The sequence below is a fragment of the Lissotriton helveticus genome, chromosome 1_1 (assembly GCF_964261635.1).
Source record: "Lissotriton helveticus chromosome 1_1, aLisHel1.1, whole genome shotgun sequence".
Taxonomy (NCBI): Eukaryota; Metazoa; Chordata; class Amphibia; order Caudata; family Salamandridae; genus Lissotriton; species Lissotriton helveticus.
This window is the reverse complement of record NC_136057.1, coordinates 720,249,491-720,269,188: the sequence shown is the minus strand read 5'-3', so window position 1 is coordinate 720,269,188 and position 19,698 is coordinate 720,249,491. Positions and strand designations below refer to the sequence as shown.

General features: G+C 42.7%; 1 protein-coding gene across 2 annotated transcripts in view; it reads left to right on the top strand.

The window, feature by feature from the left end:
- NAV3 (neuron navigator 3) overlaps nucleotides 1-19,698 on the top strand; it is a 1,248,418-nt gene that overhangs the window by 1,175,383 nt on the left and 53,337 nt on the right. For both annotated transcript variants that reach the window (XM_078674251.1, XM_078674250.1), the window contains one exon: nucleotides 14,961-15,157. In XM_078674251.1, coding sequence (XP_078530377.1) covers nucleotides 14,961-15,157 — 197 coding nt within the window. The remainder of the gene's footprint in view (nucleotides 1-14,960; nucleotides 15,158-19,698) is intronic.

Genomic DNA, 19,698 nt, shown 5'->3' with positions numbered 1-19,698 from the left:
TAGGAACAACCCCTCATGATTGCTCGTGGAATGGCCACGACGGAGCTACGAGATGGTGGTGCCAGCTTCAGTCTGAAACATCCAGAAACACTGTAGACTACCAATTCGATCAGTTCCGGTAGCGCCCCAACGTGACCCGGTAGAGAAGAACTTGCCCTCCCCTCTTTGACTGATGGTTCTTGTTGCCTGTCCCTTCTGTTGTCATTTAACAGAACTATTTAGCCTGCTGAAAGGGGTTGTGTTCCGACCGCTGGTTGGTGGAGACATTTTCACTATATTCTGGACCTGCGTTGTCGCGTAATGCGTCATATGATGTGCCGCGTTAGCGCATCCGGAAGTGCTCCGATGCGCGAAGCGCAGCTTCCCGGAAGCGATCCGGGGCGCGACGCGCAGCGCGTAACGTAAGCATAACAGGTCATGTGACTTGTTAATAAAACTTTTCATTGGTTCATTTTACTTTTCTTATTCTAATGATGAAAGGCTTGGTCATATGACCTAAAAATTACACTTTTTATTACTTTCGAACATTATTTTTTCTTAAACATATATGTTATAATGTTCCAGGCTAATGTACTTTCCCGGAAAATTTACAACTGTCCTGCAAGTAAAATATATTCCTTTTTCGAGAAAAAGGGCGTTTCTTCGTCCCATGACGGAGCCGTTGAGCAAAAGAGGCTCCGCCTGCTGTCTTAGTCGCCGATACGCCTGAATATCAGATTCTTATCGATCACTTTATGTTGCAGGAGTAGAAAACACAACAGCCCTTGACCATTTATCTTTACTGCGTTCCTGCGTATTATACCTTTTACCCTTCATGTAATTGGACTGCTTTATTTCACTTGCCTTTTACTGATTCGAAAACAGTGACTATTATTAAAAACTTTACCAATGTAAATACTACTACCATGTTTTCTTTTAAAAACCTTTATTGTGAAAATGTCAGTATACAAATACGGGCCTATAACCACGTGGGTCGGCCACGGAGCAAACTGTAATCGTATATGATGAGGAGACATTTCTAACATGTCTAACAGTTGCGGAATCGGTGGACGTACATTTTATAATTAAAATACGACAGGGCCAGTTACAATAAAATTATCTAGATATACATTTGCGGGCAAGTACCATGGGTGACGTTAATTCGAACTTTCAATAGTACAGTAATCAATAACACATCAAAACTTAATATCAATAGGGATGTCGAAATATTCAATCAATTCTCGTCCCCGCCCGCCATGTGCTTCAAAACTGCATACATATCTCGTGATATCAAGTTTGTGCAACCAGTACACAACAAGGAGTTACGAGTCCTAATTATTCCGCCGCCATTTTGGGCGAGGACGGGCAGGTCCAGGATATAGTCAAAATGTCTCCAACAACCATCGACTATGATGATGTTCATATGCTGTATTTATTAGAGTAACACTCATCTATCCACATGAAATTAATTTGCCACAATCTAAACATGTCATTTTAATCTTTCCAAAGTTCTTCTGAATATTTGGGACCGTTTCCCTTGCCTCTGATGCTGTCAGTGCCACTTCTTTGGTGAATGTACTGGCAGGTCGGGGGTTGTCCTCCAAATCTCTCTTTTGTGCACCACTATAATTAATCGGTGCCACCTCTCCATATGACGATGCATGGTATAATTACCATAACTATATTTTTTTTCGGTTCCTCTGGAGAGTACATCGTGGCAGATGAGGCAGGTAACGTACCGGGCATTTACCTTTTTTGCATTAGAGGAAAGGAAAAAAATTCGAGCGTCCGAGTTTTAAGGTGTCCCAGGGCCATTTTAGTGGACCAGGCCCAAATCCAAAGAACAGGCCGCCATTTTGAGAGTCCTGTTGCAGCCGCCTGTCGCTGTAGCAGCAAGAGCGGGCGAAACTCAGCTAGACGGCGCTCCACTGCAGATGAAGTGCGTCAACCTGGAGAGGCGGGAGAGGCTCGTTTGCGCCGCCTCCCCCCCCCCTTCGGGCACCCCACGCCGTCTTTCGGCGCAGCATTGTAGGATGGCCACACCAGTGCGGCAACTTGCTAGACACCACCTCGGTGCCATCCGGATCTCGGCGCCCCACTGCAGATGAAGTGCCTCCACATGGAGAAGCGGGAGAGGCTCGTTTGCGCCGCCTCCCCCCCCCTTCGGGCACCCCACGCCGACTTTCGGCGCAGCATTGTAGGATGGCCACACCAGTGCGGCAACTTGCTGGACACCACCTCGGTGCCAACCGAATCTCAGCGCCTTGTGGTGTCTTCCATTCCGAAAATATTGTTGGCAGCATTTTAAAAGGAAAGATAAACAGCCGTTTGTGGCCCTCACTACACCGTTCTCCTAGTGAGTCTCACATTGTTACATTTAGGAAGAATGTTGAAGAGTAGTATGTTGAAAATCTGAAGCCATTGTTCTACAAACTCTCAACCAGCCTTGGATGGAAAAATCCTGAAGAATGTACAAACTGAAAACCAGTTTTTGTCTGTATAGCATCAGCAGCAACGCTTTAGTCAGCTTTGTGTGAAGCCGCCATTTTGATTCATTCAATAGCGTCCCCCTGCACACATTCATGGACCTGGTCGTGTCTTCAGGTCAAACGGATTGTGGGACAAGATGCACAAAGGAAAAGGAAAAAAGTTCCACCGGACCCCGGGTGGCGGCCGCCTATGTCATGGGCGATCTTAGGCCACACCAGGGCAATAGTGAAGCTGCAGCAGGTGCAAATAAGCTTCAGACAGTGTTACAAGCGCTGCTCGGAACTCTCAACTATGACACCACCTCGGTGCCATCCGGATCTTGGCGCCTTGTGCTGCCTTCGGCCTATTCGCACATCGGTCCGCTACTGACGCCACCTCACAGGCCAACGGGGCACCCCACGCCGTCTTTCGGCGCAGCATTGTAGGATGGCCACACCAGTGCGGCAACTTGCTAGACAACACCTCGGTGCCATCCGGATCTCGGCGCCCCACTGCAGATGAAGTGCCTCCACATGGAGGGAGAGACTCGTTTGCGCCGCCTCCCCCCCGCTTCTCAGTACTCTCAACTATGACACCACCTCGGTGCCATCCGGATCTTGGCGCCTTGTGCTGGTTCCGGCCTATTCACACATCGGTCCGCTACTGACGCCACCTCACAGGCCAACGGGGCGCCCCACGCCGACTTTCGGCGCAGCATTGTAGGATGGCCACACCAGTGCGGCAACTTGCTGGACACCACCTCGGTGCCATCCGGATCTTGGCGCGTTGTGCTGCCTTTGGCCCTATTCGCACATCGGTCCGCTACTGACGCCACCTCACAGGCCAACGTGGTACCCCACGCCGACTTTCGGCGCAGCATTGTAGGATGGCCACACCAGTGCGGCAACTTGCTGGACACCACCTCGGTGCCATCCAGATCTTGGCGCGTTGTGCTGCCTTCGGCCTATTCGCACATCGATCCGCTACTGACGCCGCCTCACGTGCCAACGGATTTTCTACGCTTTTTATAGCCCTATGCCGCATAACAGGTCATGTGACTTGTTTATAAAACTTTTCATTGGTTCATTTTACTTTTGGTTTCCTAATGATGGAAGGCTTGATCACATGACCTAAAAATAACACTTTTCATTGGATTAAAACATTTTTTTCTCCCAAACGATGAAAGCCCCACCTTGTTTCTGGATGTTTCAGACTGAAGCTGGCGTCAGCATGAAAGCACCACCATCTCGTGGCTCCGTCGTGGTCATTCCGCGAGCAATCATGGCAGCCGCTCCCCACCGGAAGCCTGCAGGAGTCGGGGGCCCCCAAGACTTTTGTAGAATCTTCAAGGCTGAAGGGACGCTTTCGAGAATGGGGTCCAAGACCTAGCAGACAAGCATCCGAGTTCCAAGGTGTCCCAGGGCCATTTCAGTGGACCAGGCCCAAAAAGGAAAGAGCCTGCCGCCATTTTGAGAGTCCTGTGGCAGCCGCCTATCGCTGCACCGCAAGAGTGGGCGCTACTCAGCTGAATAGCGGATTTTGGCACAGTGTACCAAAAGCGGGCGGAATGGCAACTGAAACGGTAAAGGGGCGCCCCACTACAGCAGACCAGCCTCCACCTGGGGAGGCCCGTTCACGCCGCCTCACCCCATCCCCCCCCCGGGGCGCCCCACGCCGTTATTCGGAGCAGCATTGTAGGATACCAAAACCAGTGTGGCAACTTACTGGACATCACCTGGGTGCCGTCCACATCTCAGCGCGTTCTGCTGTCTTGGGACTATTCGCACAACAGACCGCTACTGACGAGGCCTCCCCCCGCACCCCCCGGGACGCCCCACGCCGTTTTTTGGAGCTGCATTGTAGGATACCCAAAACCAGTGCGGCACCCAGGTAACATCACCTGGGTGCCGTCCAGAACTCAGCACGTTGTGCTGCCTTGGGACTATTCGCACAACAGACCGCTACTGACCATTGTTGCTTCTTTTTCAAAAAAATGTTTAAATGTATTTACTGTTTTTGTTGCGTTGTATATATTTATAAGTTATTAAAGTTTTATAATCCTACTACTTTGTTGGAGTGCTATATATTTTTAATGTGACACATAATTGTAAAAACTTTGATGTACAAAGAGGCATCCCTGGAATCTTCCGCTTCAGGCTCGGTCCCCTCCCCAATCACAATACAGGATGGTTTTCAGATAGTAGGAACGCGTGTGGTGTGACGGATCTCATCGGGTGGGGGCCTTGATCTACAGTAACTCCTTTGAAGAGAGGTGATTCTTTACAGCTGGGGCCATAAACTACATCTGCAGGGCTAGGTGATAGCCTGGGACCGGCCTGGACAATCGGACACAGAGGAAGAGGAGTGTCAGAGGGTGCGGTAGTGATTAGGGCGAAAGGGAGGTGTCGGGCGGGCACAGGGTGTGATTCTCAAGGAAGAGCAGCGCAGATGGGGGGAGGTTTATTGCCCATGCATAAGACAGAGAGCGGGGGTGACCAGTGCCTGGGGGAGATGCTTGCGAGGGTGGGGAGCCATGCTAAGGATCCACAGCGTGCAGAGAGTGGGTCTGGTCAAGGCATCTAAAATGGCTGCCGTGCACGACAAAAGTGTGGCATTTGAAAAAAGGCAAGATGGCGCAGACAATGTTTTTCAACACTTCCTGATTTCCTTCGAATCGAACGTTAACAGACGTTATCTCTCCCACACTACCGGTCCCCCTGGGCTTAAACGCCGAGATAGTAGGGACTGCATCCCGTGGAGATAGGCCGAGACTTCACTCAGCAGAAAAAAAAAAAAATCAAAAAAAGTCTATAAACATACAATAAGTTAAAAGTCAATCATTCTTGTTTCCTTGTAGTACGCTCCCCAGACCGCTTCCCGGTTCGCGAACCGGGCGCACCCCACGAAAAAAAAAGATTTTTTTTTTTTTTTTTTTTTGCCCCGCGGGGCCCTTTTAAAGCCTCCACATCAAACCTAGGGGGTCAGGGAGGATCTATTATGCCCCCTTATGGTCATTTGCCCCTTCGCTTTGGCCTCCTCTTGTCTCTCGATCCTACCGAGAGACAAGATGGCGGCCGCTATGGACTGTTTGGAATGTTTACAGACACCGGAGAGCCAATCAGCTTTGCTTCGCAAAGCTCCGTAACGCGAAAAGTACGCGAAACGGAGCGCTACCCGGGACGCTGTCACATATATATATCTTTTTTTGAACGTTAATTTCTCGAAATCCACTGGAGCACATATATTGAGACCTAGCAAAGGCACATCGGGCTACCAGTCCCTACAATTTTGCCAAGTTTCGTGCAAATCCATTCAGCCGTTCGGGCTAAAAGTGAGGCCAACCGCCCTATGGAAATTAACATGGGAAAAACGCGTTTTGGGACCCCCCTTTTTTCTCGGCCCCCCCTTGACGAACCCCCCCAAATTTGCAGGGGCTACTCAGAAACAAAATGTTCCATTTTCCTGAAAATTTCAGCCAATTCCGTCCACAAACGCCAAACATATTAGACATAGAATTTTCAAAAATCCCATAGAGAAAAAATCCTAACTATATATACCTACTGGCGACCGCCAGTAGGTAATATATATATATATATATATATATATATATATATATATATTGCAGCTCAGAAATAATCTCTCGTGATGTCAGAAAGAAAATTCGGCACTCGCAGGGGAAGTGTTCACGTAGTGACACTGACGAAGGAAAAACCGAAACGCGTTTGTCTGCTGAGTGTTTTGAAAATAAACCAACGTGAACACTTCCCCTGCGAGTGCCGAATTTTCTTTCTGACATCACGAGAGATTATTTCTGAGCTGCAGTTTGTGACGTGGTGCGCCACCACGAAGAGGCACCCGTCTGCGAGTGACCCGGTCCCTGGCGTAACGGAGCTACAATATATATATATATATATATGTGTGTGTGTATAATGATCAACAAAAAGACTACATATTTTATTAGGATCCAAAACTATTTAGTTACTTTAATCTATGAGTTGCATAAGTTGCAGCTGCTCATGCTCTTGTTTTGCATGTTAATAATTTCCCTGTAATATCCACTTTTTAAAATCCCTGTTGTTCAGAAGTTTCCCTTTCTGACTAAAATGGTTTACGTTTGTCCTTGGCCTTCCCCCAGTTAAACAGATTTGCCCTATTATTTTTAATGTTCAGTTCCCTCTCCGCCCCAGCCAACCTATTTTGCAGTATATTTAGCTCTTAATCTCTCATTTATTTTTTATATTTGCTGTAAAAGCTGCTACTTCTTCTCTAATGGCCCGATTATGATGCCAGTTGGAATAACTCCGACCTGCATTGTAATTGGCTGGTCGGATTCCTTTCCAACCAACCCATTTCGATGGGGTAGGTCAGAAGGGAATCCAAATCAGTTTTATCAATTGCCTCTGATGGGCTCGTATTGCCCGTCCGCCATTCGGAAACCCTGCAGTCATTCCTCGGCCGGCTATTTACGGTCAAGGTATAACGATAGCAGATTCTCACTGCCTTTCTGTGCTGGCCATTCCGACACAGAAAGACATTGGGAATCTATCTTTGGGGGCCCCCAGCAGGGCCACCATGGGTGCAAGGCCGCCGAACAATTTTAAAACATGGATGTATAATTTTTTTTAAATAAAATCTTGAATAACTGTGCATGTACAAATCGATACATGTATGTATTTTTAATGTGTATGAATATATTTGTGTGAAGCCGAATAAATACAAACGTTTTGTACTATTTTTTTTTATTCTTTTTTTAAAACTTTTTTGGTGAAAACTTGCTGTTTACCTGCATACCTTGTGCTTTGTGCATTGTGTAAATAATTAGAAAATTAAGATAGTAAAAAGTAAGATATGGTATTGTTATTTCCCCTGTATATGAGTACGCTTACAATATTAGTGGTTGGTTGGTTACCCTTAAGAATTGAGTTATTCACTACTTCAATCTTGGAAGCATAGATTCTTCTGGACTAGAGTAGCTGTCCATTAGTTATATTTGGTAGGGACATTCTAGATTTTTTACAGTCACCTTGAGGTGCCTGACACCGGGTGCAGGGATGAACTGCACCTCTGCTCTTTGCAATGAGAGCATGCATTCCATTCGGAATGCATGCCCCCATTGTAAAGTACAGGGTTGCAACTGAAGGGGGTTCGGTCGCATCCAACTTCCTGGGCTGGAACCGATGACAGGAGGTCATTCGGTTACAGTTCCAAACCGATGTCGGACAGACTCCAGTCCGTCCGACATTGGAATCGGGTCCTAGGTGTTGTTTAAAGGCATCCCATGTGATCCTTTGTGCAGTGGTACCCATATTGTCCTCAAAAAAACAAATCTGTGCCTTCCTTAATTTTTTAATAAACTCTTCACTAGTAGTAAGCTTTCTGTCAAATCTATTTTGAGGAGTTCTTCAGAATTTTGTAGAGTTATATTAAGGTGAATGGTTGAGGGGTCTTAAAACAGATTTACAAAATATATGAAGTGTATTCTTTGATCTTTTCTGGGATCAGGTAGACATCTATGCAAGATGCAGTTTAATGTCTGCTCAAAAAATTTGTGAAATTCATTATTGTGATAGTGATTTTCCTACAGGAGGTCTACAGACTCAATCTCCCATTTTGTCTTAAAAGTACTTTAGTGATTTGAGGTTTTCTTAGTTTGAAATCTGCTTCGGTAGAGTCCGGAGCTGTGGATTGTAAACAATTAACATCCCCTCCCATTAGTAGGTCTGGTGAGAAATCTGCTAGTAATGTTGTTAATTCATAAATTGATCATCCTCATTTGGGCCATAGTAAGATACTAATATCATTGTTTGTTTATCACTGATGCTACCCACTACCTGAATTGTTGCTGCTAGCCACATACCGGCTTCGTCCTGTGCATTGTTTTCTGTAATCCCATCAAACCTATTTGTTTTCAGTATAGCCACCCCTCTATGACTAACCAAATTAAAGGAGCATGCTGATGGGACAAAGAAGACAGGTTAGTCTTTGTAGAGGTTGGCAAAAGTGGAGGAAAATGCATCCTTATTTAATTGAAAAATTAGCTTCTGTCATTCCTATTTTGTCGGAGTAGGAGTATATCTTGGGGTAAGACCAGATGCTGCAAACCTTTAAGTGGGGCATTCTAGATTGGTAAGCGAAACAAAGTAAAGATCCAGATTGTTCCATTTTGTCCAGTTTGTGAAAATGAATGTAATGACAATAGTAATGTTCTTCAGAAACTTCAGCTTGTATGTTCTCTTATTATGTTTGTCTCTATGTAAAGACCTAAATGATAGATGTTTGCTTAGAAGTGATGTGATATGGGAGTAAATATGGCACTTCAATTCAATTCAATTCAAATGATCTTTATTCGGAGTTTTGATACATCCATAAAAGTACATACAGAATGAAACACATTAAAAAACGCATAAAAACCTATAAAGTTAAAAACAAAATTTCCAATTGGATTTAGGGCAGCATGAATATCGTAAAGTGCATAATACATGTAAGGAATAACATAGTTCCATTAATATGATTTTTACCATGAATTTCAATTGATCTACCCCTGAAATAATCAAAAAATGGTAAAGTGCAAAGTGCGTTCACCTGAGAATAATCATACAGATCCAAAATACGCAGGTAAAGGTTTCTAAGTGCAAATTATATCAAAGTGATAAAGTGCAATGTGCGTTCAAGTACAATACCATTATTCAATTATGCTTGTTCCATACTTGCCCTTGATCTTACACAGACTTTTATAAAACAGCTTACAGTGTAGATGGTCTCGTCTATTGACAACATTTGTAGGAACCTCAATGCCAGATTAAAGTCCCTTAAGTTGCGTTTGCGACGAATCGGCATTAAATAGTGACGGGTATATAATTTGTAATGGCCACAGAAAAAGAAATAATGCAACAGACTTTGTTTCCCACCTACGGAGCAGGGACAATCCAGCTCTTCTAAGCTTTTGTTATAGCCAAGGGGGAAGCTTAGCAAGTTAACAATGCTTCCATCTCGGAACCTAAACAAAAGGCTCCGGTTCCATCTTCCTTTTGGGATTGTCAGATATCTGCAAGGCCTATTTAAATTCTCATTGCCTGGTTCTGTAAGTGGCAAATATTTAATGACAGCGGGTTTTGCAAATTCGGATCTCATTCGTTCCTCCTGGTATAAATCATATAATGCCCGTTTGACACTGTTCTTATGAGTGGGGACAATGGTATTAGGGGAACAGAACAGGGAGCCCCATGTCTCACACTTAAGAGGCTGTTCTTAACAGCATTTAGCCATGGTATTTGGTGGGATCTTTCATGTAATAAACAATCAGATATTATGCTGCGTGTTAAGGATGCTGCAGGGTTTGACCATATTTTTATCCAAAAAAGGGCAGGCCTTGATCTGATGAAATCAACAATGTATGGCAACCTCAATTCACTATGACAGATGAATGTGGGGGCACAGGGAACTCCCCCCAGCACTTTTCTACAGAATCTATTTTCTGCCGATTGGAGGGACGTGGTATTGCAATATCCCCACACTTCTGCTCCATATGTCCCAGTAGGTAGACATTGAGTACGATAAATATTGAGCAGGGGGGTGATAACGTCAGCTAATTTGGGTTGTCGGAGGGATAAAATTGAATTTATTGACTTATCAATTTTATTCCTCGCATAGGCAGCGTGTGGCTGCCATGAACCTGTGTTAGAAAATAGTAACCCTAAATAAGGGAAAGTGCTAGTGCATTGTAATGTATTGTCACCTGACTTAATTGAAGTAATGTTATATTTTTTTGGACCACAGTTCATAATAAAAGATTTTTTAAAATTGGTATTTAGGCCCAGAACGGACATAAAATCAACAAACCCAGTAATTAAGGTGCGTAAAGCATTTGGGGTGCGCCCCATTAGTACCGCGTCATCCGCATACAGTAAGGTAGTAATGGGGGAACCATTTATAATTGGTACATCCTTAGTAATCTTGCTTAAGGTGCTGCTCAACCCGTTAATATATAAAATAAAAAGCAGTGGGGCGAGTACGCAGCCCTGTCTAACACCTCTGCTAATTAAAATGTCATCAGATAATTCACCATCATTGTTAATACGTACTCTGGCCTTTAAATCTCTGTGTAAATACGAAAGAAAATATACCAATGATTCATCCAAACCATAATCAAGCAAAAGTGACCACAACCTAGAACGATTAACAAAATCAAAAGCGGAACTCAAATCCATGAAACCTAAGTAAAGCGGGGACTTTTTGACAATTATATATTTGGCCATGATCAAATTCAAATTAAGACATTGTTCAACAGTGCCCACATGGCTTCTAAATCCCAATTGACTGTAATGCAAAACATTATTATCTTCAGCCCAATCCCTTATCCTTTTAAAAATTACTCTTCCAAGGACCTTTAGTGTGTTATCGATCAGTGAGATCGGGCGGTAACAAGCAGAATCCGCCCTGTCACCTTTTTTAAAAATCGGTACGATGACACTGTTCGACCAAGATTCGGGAATGGAGCTGTCAGTCAAATTATTAAATAGGTTACATAATAAAGGGGCCCAGAAATTGATTTCGGATTTAATCTGATCAATAGAGAGGCCATCCGGGCAGGGGGCTTTATTACTAGCGCTCTCGAATATGGCATCCTCGACCTCAGGTAATAAAAAGCTCAGTCGTTCAACTGAACTGGGTAGGGAAACAATATCTAAAGAAGTGGCTGATATAGCATACATTTTAGAAAAATGCTCTACCCACACCTCGCCAGTTATGTTGCAATTAATTGGTTGGATGTTAGAGCCAAAAGATCTGAGGGACTTGACTTCTCTCCAGAAACCTGTCATGTCTTTTAATGAGGCAGTACGTGTGAGAATTTCCCAATGGTTAATCACTAGGGCCTCAGATCTAGTGCGTAGCACGGATTTATATTTTGATCTTAACTCTTTCAGAAGTTGGACGTCCCTGGGATGAGTTTTTAAGACTGCCCTCAGGTCCCTATTAGCCTTGGAGCAAGAGGAGTCAAACCAGCGTGGGCCACGGTCTATATTAGGCCTAGGTGGTTTGGATGACTCTCTTTTGATGGCCCCACAAAGATTACCAAAGGCAACAACCACATCGTCGCCTGGACTGGTGTACGACAGACAAGTCTCTACTGTCTTAGGGTGTTTTTTGATGACTCTAGCTAAGATATCTTTGTTATCCACCCCTTTCCATATTAATCTTAGTCTATCAGTAGATAATGACAGATTTTGTACCCCAGTCTCTACTCTCCCTACAGCCTTTGGGTTCTGTGGATTGTCAATATATATTCTAAGCGGATAGTGATCACTATATGTGGAACAAATGACTTCTGCTTTAGAAATTATGTCACTCAATATTGGACAAATAAAGATATAATCTATCGTGGAGGAGCAACCCTGGCCTATATATGTAGGTGTTAGTATGTTGTTTAGTCTAGAACCAGCAATTTCCATTGCGTTTACTAGGTCACGGGAGGCTAGATGGTTTTTCAACTCTTCACCGTTTCTACATACAGGGCTATCACGATACATATGAGCATTAAAATCCCCTCCAATGCAAATGCCATCGAAGGGCCCATACTTCCGCCCCTCCAAAATTTCATCAATAAAATTAAACAATAAAATAAAATTATCATTGGGACGAGTAACAAAATCGTTATTATAAAAATTGATTATACATAGTTTCATCCTCTTGGTGTACTTCATAGCCATAAAACATTTACCCGGTGTAGGGATCAGTTTTGTTTGTACCCCGGATTTTATTTTAGTCCAGATGGATAAGCCCCCACTTGGACGACCCATAGGTGAGGGGGAAGCCTGTAGATTATAGCAACAGAAACCCTCCATTACGGGTGTCGTGGTGCACCAAGTCTCTTGTAACATCAAAATGTCGCAGTTGTTACTAACCCAGTCTGACCATTCTTTAATTTTCAATTTAGAGTTGAGTCCCGCTATGTTCCAGCTCACGAGAGATATATCGGAATCCTGGGGCATTAGTCTTTGGTTCGAGGGTTTTCTCTAGTTACAGTCCGTTGTATGGGTTGTGAGACTTCCAAGGTTTCAGTGATGGGTGCCACTAATGGTTCAGCTGAGTTAAGCGTTGTGGGTCAGTCTAACATATCCAAGTCTGACAAAGGGGCAAATCTATTGGACATGGGGTAAGACCAGATGCTGCAAACCTTTGAGTGGGGCATTCTAGATTGGTAAGAGAAACAAAGTAAAGATCCAGATTGTTCCATTTTGTTCAGTTTGTGAAAATGAATGTAATGACAATAGTAATGTTCTTCAGAAACTTCAGCTTGTATGTTCTCTTATTATGTTTGTCTCTATGTAAAGACCTAAATGATAGATGTTTGCTTAGAAGTGATGTGATATGGGAGTAAATATGGCACTTAAATGAGCTGCAAAATTTGAACTGTAGCGAGGGTGATAAAAAACATGAAAGGCACTGGTTATGCATGCAGAAAAATATACATCAATCTCTGGATTTATTTGAGTCTTTTTTTGTGTATCATGGAAAAATCCTTAGAAATTAGAAGATTGAAGCAGGTGAGCAGCAGAGCAAAGTTTCTGTAGGGAAAATAAGGTCTAGAGCTTGGACCCAGTGTGTCTCTTAGAACATATAGTTTAACATATTATAAATAGAATGATATGAGCAGCATGAGTTACTGTGTGTGTGAGAATTTACAAACATTTGGTAGGATTACAGAATACGCTACTTTTCATGTGTAGGATTTGAGGGATGTTGTGTGGCAAATGGGTATAACACAAAATGGCACATGTTGTCAGCTGGTGGGGTAGTGGATGGAGTGACTGTTCAAATGCCCGGAGCTGTGGGAGAGGTCACAAATGCAGTGGGGCAGGATTTAGAACCTCAAATAGTGGACAAACAAACTTAGTCTTAAATACCAGCAATACAATCCATGGAAAAAGAAAAAGCAAAGTAATGTAGGCACAAAAGGGAAGGATCTTTAGTTAGTTCTCCTTATACGATCATAGCTAGATATTGCCATCCCCAATTAGCCTTGCTTGGTGATTCTAGGGGTGGGAGGTATACTATGGAGCTTCAGTAGATAAAGTCCAGGAATTGAATCATTCTATTGCAGTTCCCTGCAAATTGTGGTCAGGGTGATTGTCACTGTTCACCAGGGGACTTTTTTTGATGTACTACACAATCATATGTGTATGGCAAAGCTGTATTTGGAGCTTACATTTATTTCAATAAAACAAATAATTGAACTTAAAAATCCAATTTTTCATCTTAGTGAAGAAGATTGCTAAGATTTGGTTTGGGCCTATTCAAGCAGTGAACAGAAATACTGAAGTAGTGTAAGGTAATAAATTAAACTATGTGAAAGAATTAATTAGTCCTTAGCTACTGGTGATGGACAGACAGAAGCGGTACATAAAAGGAAATAGGTGAAGTTTAACATTTAGGGCCCGATCACAATGCGCGCCTCCAGCTCACATCGTAATAGGCTGGTCGGATTCGTTTTCCAACCGAGCCATTTTGATGGGCTCAGTCGGAAGGGAATCTAAATAGGGTTTCCAAATGGCTTCCGACGGACCTGCAGTAATCCCTTGGCCGTCTCTTTCCGGCCGAGGGATTACGATGGCAGCTTCCCACTGCCTTTCTGTGCCGGCTTTCCTGACACAGGAAGGCTTTGGGAAGCTGTCTTTGGGGCCCCCATGGGTGTAAGGCCACCGAATGGCAGCCTAGGGGGCAACCATGGTGCCCCCCCTGTTGATCCCTCCACCCCTTGGCTGGCACCTCAAAGTGCAGGGATGAACTGCACCTCTACTCTTTACAATGAGAGCATGCATTCTGTTTAGAATGGAATAGGAAAAAATGGGATTGTGACCGATCAGGGTTCGGTCCCATCCTTATTCCTGGGCTGAAATCGAAGACAGGAGGTCATTTGGTTCCAGTCCAAACTGATGTCGGACAACTCCGATCCATCCGTCATCGGAATCAGTACCTCAGTGTAGGAAAAAACTGGTCTCATAATATGGCTTTCTAAGACCCAAGAAGAGATTATACAGGGTGTTATATTTCTTCCAATTTTGCACTCTCACGCCAACCTTTTTTGGCTTAAATGTGTGTTTGTACAAGTGGTATGGCAAAAACAACTGCAAGATATGTAAATATTCACAATCGTTTCTCACACATACTAATGAATATCCTCCCTTTCCTCTCCTGGAGAAAAATACATTTCAATTCTCCTGCTAAAATCGGTATTGCGTAAATCTAAGTTCCATCTTTGTGGTTAATGTTTGCTTAATATCATTATATGAATCAGGATTTTGAATTTACACCCTTGTATGGCATTCTATGTGCACCTACCGAAAGCGAATATCCAAAGAGAAAAATACAATATTGAAAAATGAGATAAAAGATATCTTCACATGAATGTTGTAATTATTTAAACAAGTATGATTTAATATGAATTCTAAATATTGTTGATAGAAAATGTTGCATTCTTTACATTTTAACTAAACTAATGCTTACATATTCAGGTGGATTCTCTGTGCTAACCACACAGACCCAGTGAAGAGTTTCCTAGGTAGATACCTTCGAAGGAAGTTAATTGAGACTGAGATAGAAAAAAACGTGCGCAACAGTGACCTCATTAAAATAATTGACTGGATACCTAAAACATGGCATCATCTCAATAACTTCTTGGAAGCACACAGTTCGTCGGATGTTACAATTGGTGAGTTTTCAACGCTATATCTAAAAATAAATTTTATGCGTATTTGTTTGCTTGCAAAAGTTGCAGACACACGAGTGTCCAAAAATACCAGTAAGAAGAATGTAAAAAAACCAAAATTGCTCTGTGATAATGATTTAATGGGTAGTCACCCGAATCAAGTAGGCGTTCTCTTTTGTTTTACAGTATGATCATGAAGCATCTATAATGTCTGGTTTTGCAGGAAAAAAAACAATTTCAGCACTATATTCACCCTTCAATGTTGTTAACTTGACTGTATCTTTGGGTGAAAATATATTTTGCATTATTTTGTTTTATGAACATGCAAAGAGATAAAGTGTTGCTGAATGTTCACAGTCTCCTTGAAAGGTCTGGTTATGCATTGTTGTGTCTAAAATTAAGACGATAACGAATGCATAAATTGATGATCTGTGACTTTTATTTGATTCTGGGACGATTGCACAACCGCTCACATTCTTACTGTGCCTTAATTTGTAAACATGTGCCATGTACGGTGCAGTGCAAACATTTGGAATGTAAATATTTAAACACCTATGTGTTGTGTAAAGAATGCAAACAACCCTTAATTCATGATATACAGAGCTAATTTCCTCTGTAGTTAAGAGACAGATATCTGCAAACATGCCTTCTACTGTGAATACCAAAATAATCATCCAACACCTTAACTCAGATTAGGTTGGAAGCTTATATCTTCTCAAAAATATACAAATGCATCACTTGAAAAATGTGCAGTCAGCTAGATATAAGCTATCAGGAATTAGAAATATTGGAATTGAAATGTCTTCTCTCTTTGAAAATAGTTTACCTACTAAGAAACAGTTCATCCGCCCTATTTTGTACAAAATGAAAGGTGGAATGCATAGAAATGTATTCCTATAGTTGTTCAAGTACAGTTGATTTCAAATAATGAATTCAGGGCATGCACTAAATTTTTTTGTAAGTGAAGGTCCTTTTTGTGATCCACTAGCTGTGGACGTTATCTTGATCTTCTTTTTCTCCACCAAATTGTTTGATCCTCCTTTTTTTCTGAGGAATGCTCAATAACACTTCAGCCATGTTTGTTATTATTTCAAAGCTTCTGAAATGATCAGTGCACTGACAAAAACGTGTGTAAATTAATTTATTGGCCTGTTGTACAGAATTCTATAATCAGTTTATTACTTAACACGGTGATGCGAAAGCTGTTTAGTTCAACGCTTGCTCATTTTAGTGGCTTTCTGGGGGAACCCTCTCTGTTATTCCCCATGCATTAGAATCCCCCAATCATTGAAAATTAAGGCACACATTTGAGAAGAACTTGGAATTGCAAAAGTTTGCCAGTAGAATGTGAATTGTATATTTACATATTAAAACCTGAATTTATGTATCCTTGTTAACATTTGCATGAGAAACTCTTTGATACCTGCAGTGAGAAGGTCTTCGTAAATTGATTGCTGAGAGAGTTGAAACTGAGATCTGTAGCTGCTGAGCTTGCTCATGGTCTCTCCCTGTTACGCCCATGTCGCTTGGTGCTGGTTGTGCTAGTGATTCACCTCATTCCCTCTTCTCATCGAGCCAGCTCTTGGATCATCAGCACCCTTTCAAACAGCCATTCCTGGACCCATTGTCCTGAAGTTGTACAAGATTAGTGTTGGGGTCTTGAGGAGCCACAGCTTGTTGTGGAGGCAAGACTGTTTTAGGTGTGCAAAGAAGAGATGAAACACTTGGAGCTGCAATAAAGACTCTGTTTGCATCATCAGAACTGCTCTGTGCTGTTTCTCTTCAGAGCAGTGTTACCTCGTTTAGGAGTTGTGGAGAGGTATCCGTGCCATTCAAATGGCCTATAGACTACCCTTCCCCAAACATATTGTTGTCTTGAAGGTCCACCTTCCCATCCCCTAATCAACGCAGCTCTAGATTTCCATGCCTCTTCAGGAAATCTTGGTTGTGCAGGCATCATGTGCAAGATTGAGACCAGTTGGGAAGCCGAACTAGTGAATGTTAGAAGCAAAATAATGAGTCAGATTCTCTATAATATTTTTATTTCATCCCTTTCTCATCCTGAAAACACACACTGTAAGCTCTTTTTAGTTTGGTAGACTTTGGGTGATGGGGTGGTCATAATCCAAGCTTGGTTTAAGTCACACGAGAGAATGGTCTCTTGTGAATGGACTGTTCACTTATAATCTAAGCCTAGAGAGAGGAGAGCTTCAGTGAAATCAAGACTTATATTTGCAGCATTTTGGATCTAGCTCTCAGGATGAGAAAGAAGGTGGTAGAAGGCGATTGCTGTATCAGTCTCCACATTTATGAGTAATGAAGCTATCCGTGATAGACTCCTCTTGTACTGTACAATCTGTTAAATATTGCAAAATGTCTGGAACCAATAGAAAATCATCTTCTGCCTCTACATTGCATTACTTCTGGACGTATATAAAACTCACTAATCAATCACTATTCTCCAATGAATATACATCCTCTCCACTGGCAGAACCCATATTCAGCTTTGTATTAAAGCAGTTTAAACCCTCACAGTGTGTGACTGAGTGAAAGCCAATCATATCAACAAACTTCCCCCTCATTAGGTCTCGACTACACAGTGCGCATGCACTACTTAGGAGGACCTTTAGCCGTTGCTCTGCTCATTTTCAAGCACACACTTGTGCTTGTGGCGGCATTCTCCTTTCGGGAGCGTGCAGCGGCGTGCCACAAGCATGAGTGCAATGCTTGAAAATGAGCAGATTGCTCTCCTAAGCGCGCACGCGCGCACCACTCGCAAGCTCACCTCCTGCCCCCCCCCCTCTCTCACAAATTTTCCGCTTCATCATATACAGGCGGGGACTGCGCTTGCTTCTTTTAGACTTCGTTCTCTGATCACCGCCTCCATTCCTAACCTTCCTTAGCTGTACCCGTCTCTGATTTGCCCCTACACATATTCTCCTTCGGACACGGCACTCCGGATTTCCCACCAAATCTCCCATTAATCATCTGCAGGGTTGAATTCCGAGGAGATCTTCATAAGGCCAAATAAATGCAGTGTTTTCTGAGACTGTCTCCCTGACATTTGTGGCTTATAAATCAAAAGGGCACTGTGTTTTTAAACAAGTTTACGGCAAAGCAGTCCTGCTTTATTCTTCCTTACAGCTTTCACGAGGAACGCATTCTGCTGCGATATTAAAGAGCAGTAGCCTTCCTTCTAAGCACTCGTTGATTTCTGCGGACGGCTGCAGTCAAGGTGCAATTGTAGTCTGGCTCCATGTTTTCCCCATTTAATCTGAGTTATATGGGAAGCGCACCACACCTTTGTAGTGCAGATATACCCCGCCTCCATTTTCTTATTTGCTAGAGCGCTTCAGACGGTACCCGATCTTGTTCCAATATAGGAGTGTCTCACCCAATGGTTTGAGACGACACATCCCTTCACTGAGACACCTCAAATGTCGTTCGTGGCCACACTAGACCTGGAGCGGCTCATTGAGAAGATCCGGCTGCCCTCATTATCCTCAGGATATTTACCTCCTTGAAGGTGCACCCTGTTCTGTAATAGCCGACAGTGGCTCTTACCATCTTAATATTACACTAATTTCTGAAGCCTTTCAAGGGTCTCATAAAGCCCAAAGATTTTGCACTTCTACCGCAGTCCCTCTGCAGGCATGTTCTTATGCAGCGGTTCTTATATCATTTTTACTTCCATGAACCCCCAATGAATAACTGTTGGATGCCACGGACCGCCACCTAAGCAACTTTGACAACATGAAAAAAAACCACCCAGAACTATAGTAACAAGTAGACATAAAAAAATACAATTATCTTCTTTAATACACAAACACAAATCAAAATGTTCATTTTAATGGAGGTTTTCAAAAAGTGATTTAATTTTTAAAAGATTAAGTGCTATCCTAAACTCTTGCACATCACTTTATCTTTTATACACCTAATGCAGCCTTTCCTTTTGTTGGGGCACACTAGTGCTCCAATGAGAACACAACCAATCACACCACCACTTACTGAGCGTGTGCTGCTCCAATGAATCAAATGAAAGATCCCAACTTCATTTTTAGTTGCTAATGCCAAATTCTTGCAAAGTTACTGAGCATATGTTTTCTGATGTGTTTTGTTATATATATATATACTCTAGTAGTTTAGTAATGATATGTCCTTCCTACCCGTCTCTGATTTGCCCCTACACATCTCCTTCTTTCACTTGCTCTTTTATACCATTTAATGTAGTTTGGTAATTTTTTCTTTAGCATATTTTGTCCTCATTTTCCACATTCATTTCTACCTTCTCTCTCACACTATTAATCTGTTCATCTGCCCATTTTATTGCCGCTCGTAATGTTTCCCATTTAATACACCTGTCTCCTTTCCTTTGTGCCTGCTCATCACTCCTTTTCACTGAACCATTTCCCCATGTACTCTACTCATATCCCTGCCTCCTTCCTTCTTATTCCCTGCGCTATTCCTTCCTTTCGACTTCCTTTTTTCCCCCTTTCTATTCCTTCTTTCGCCTTTCTTTATTAACTTCCTTCATTTTTATCCCC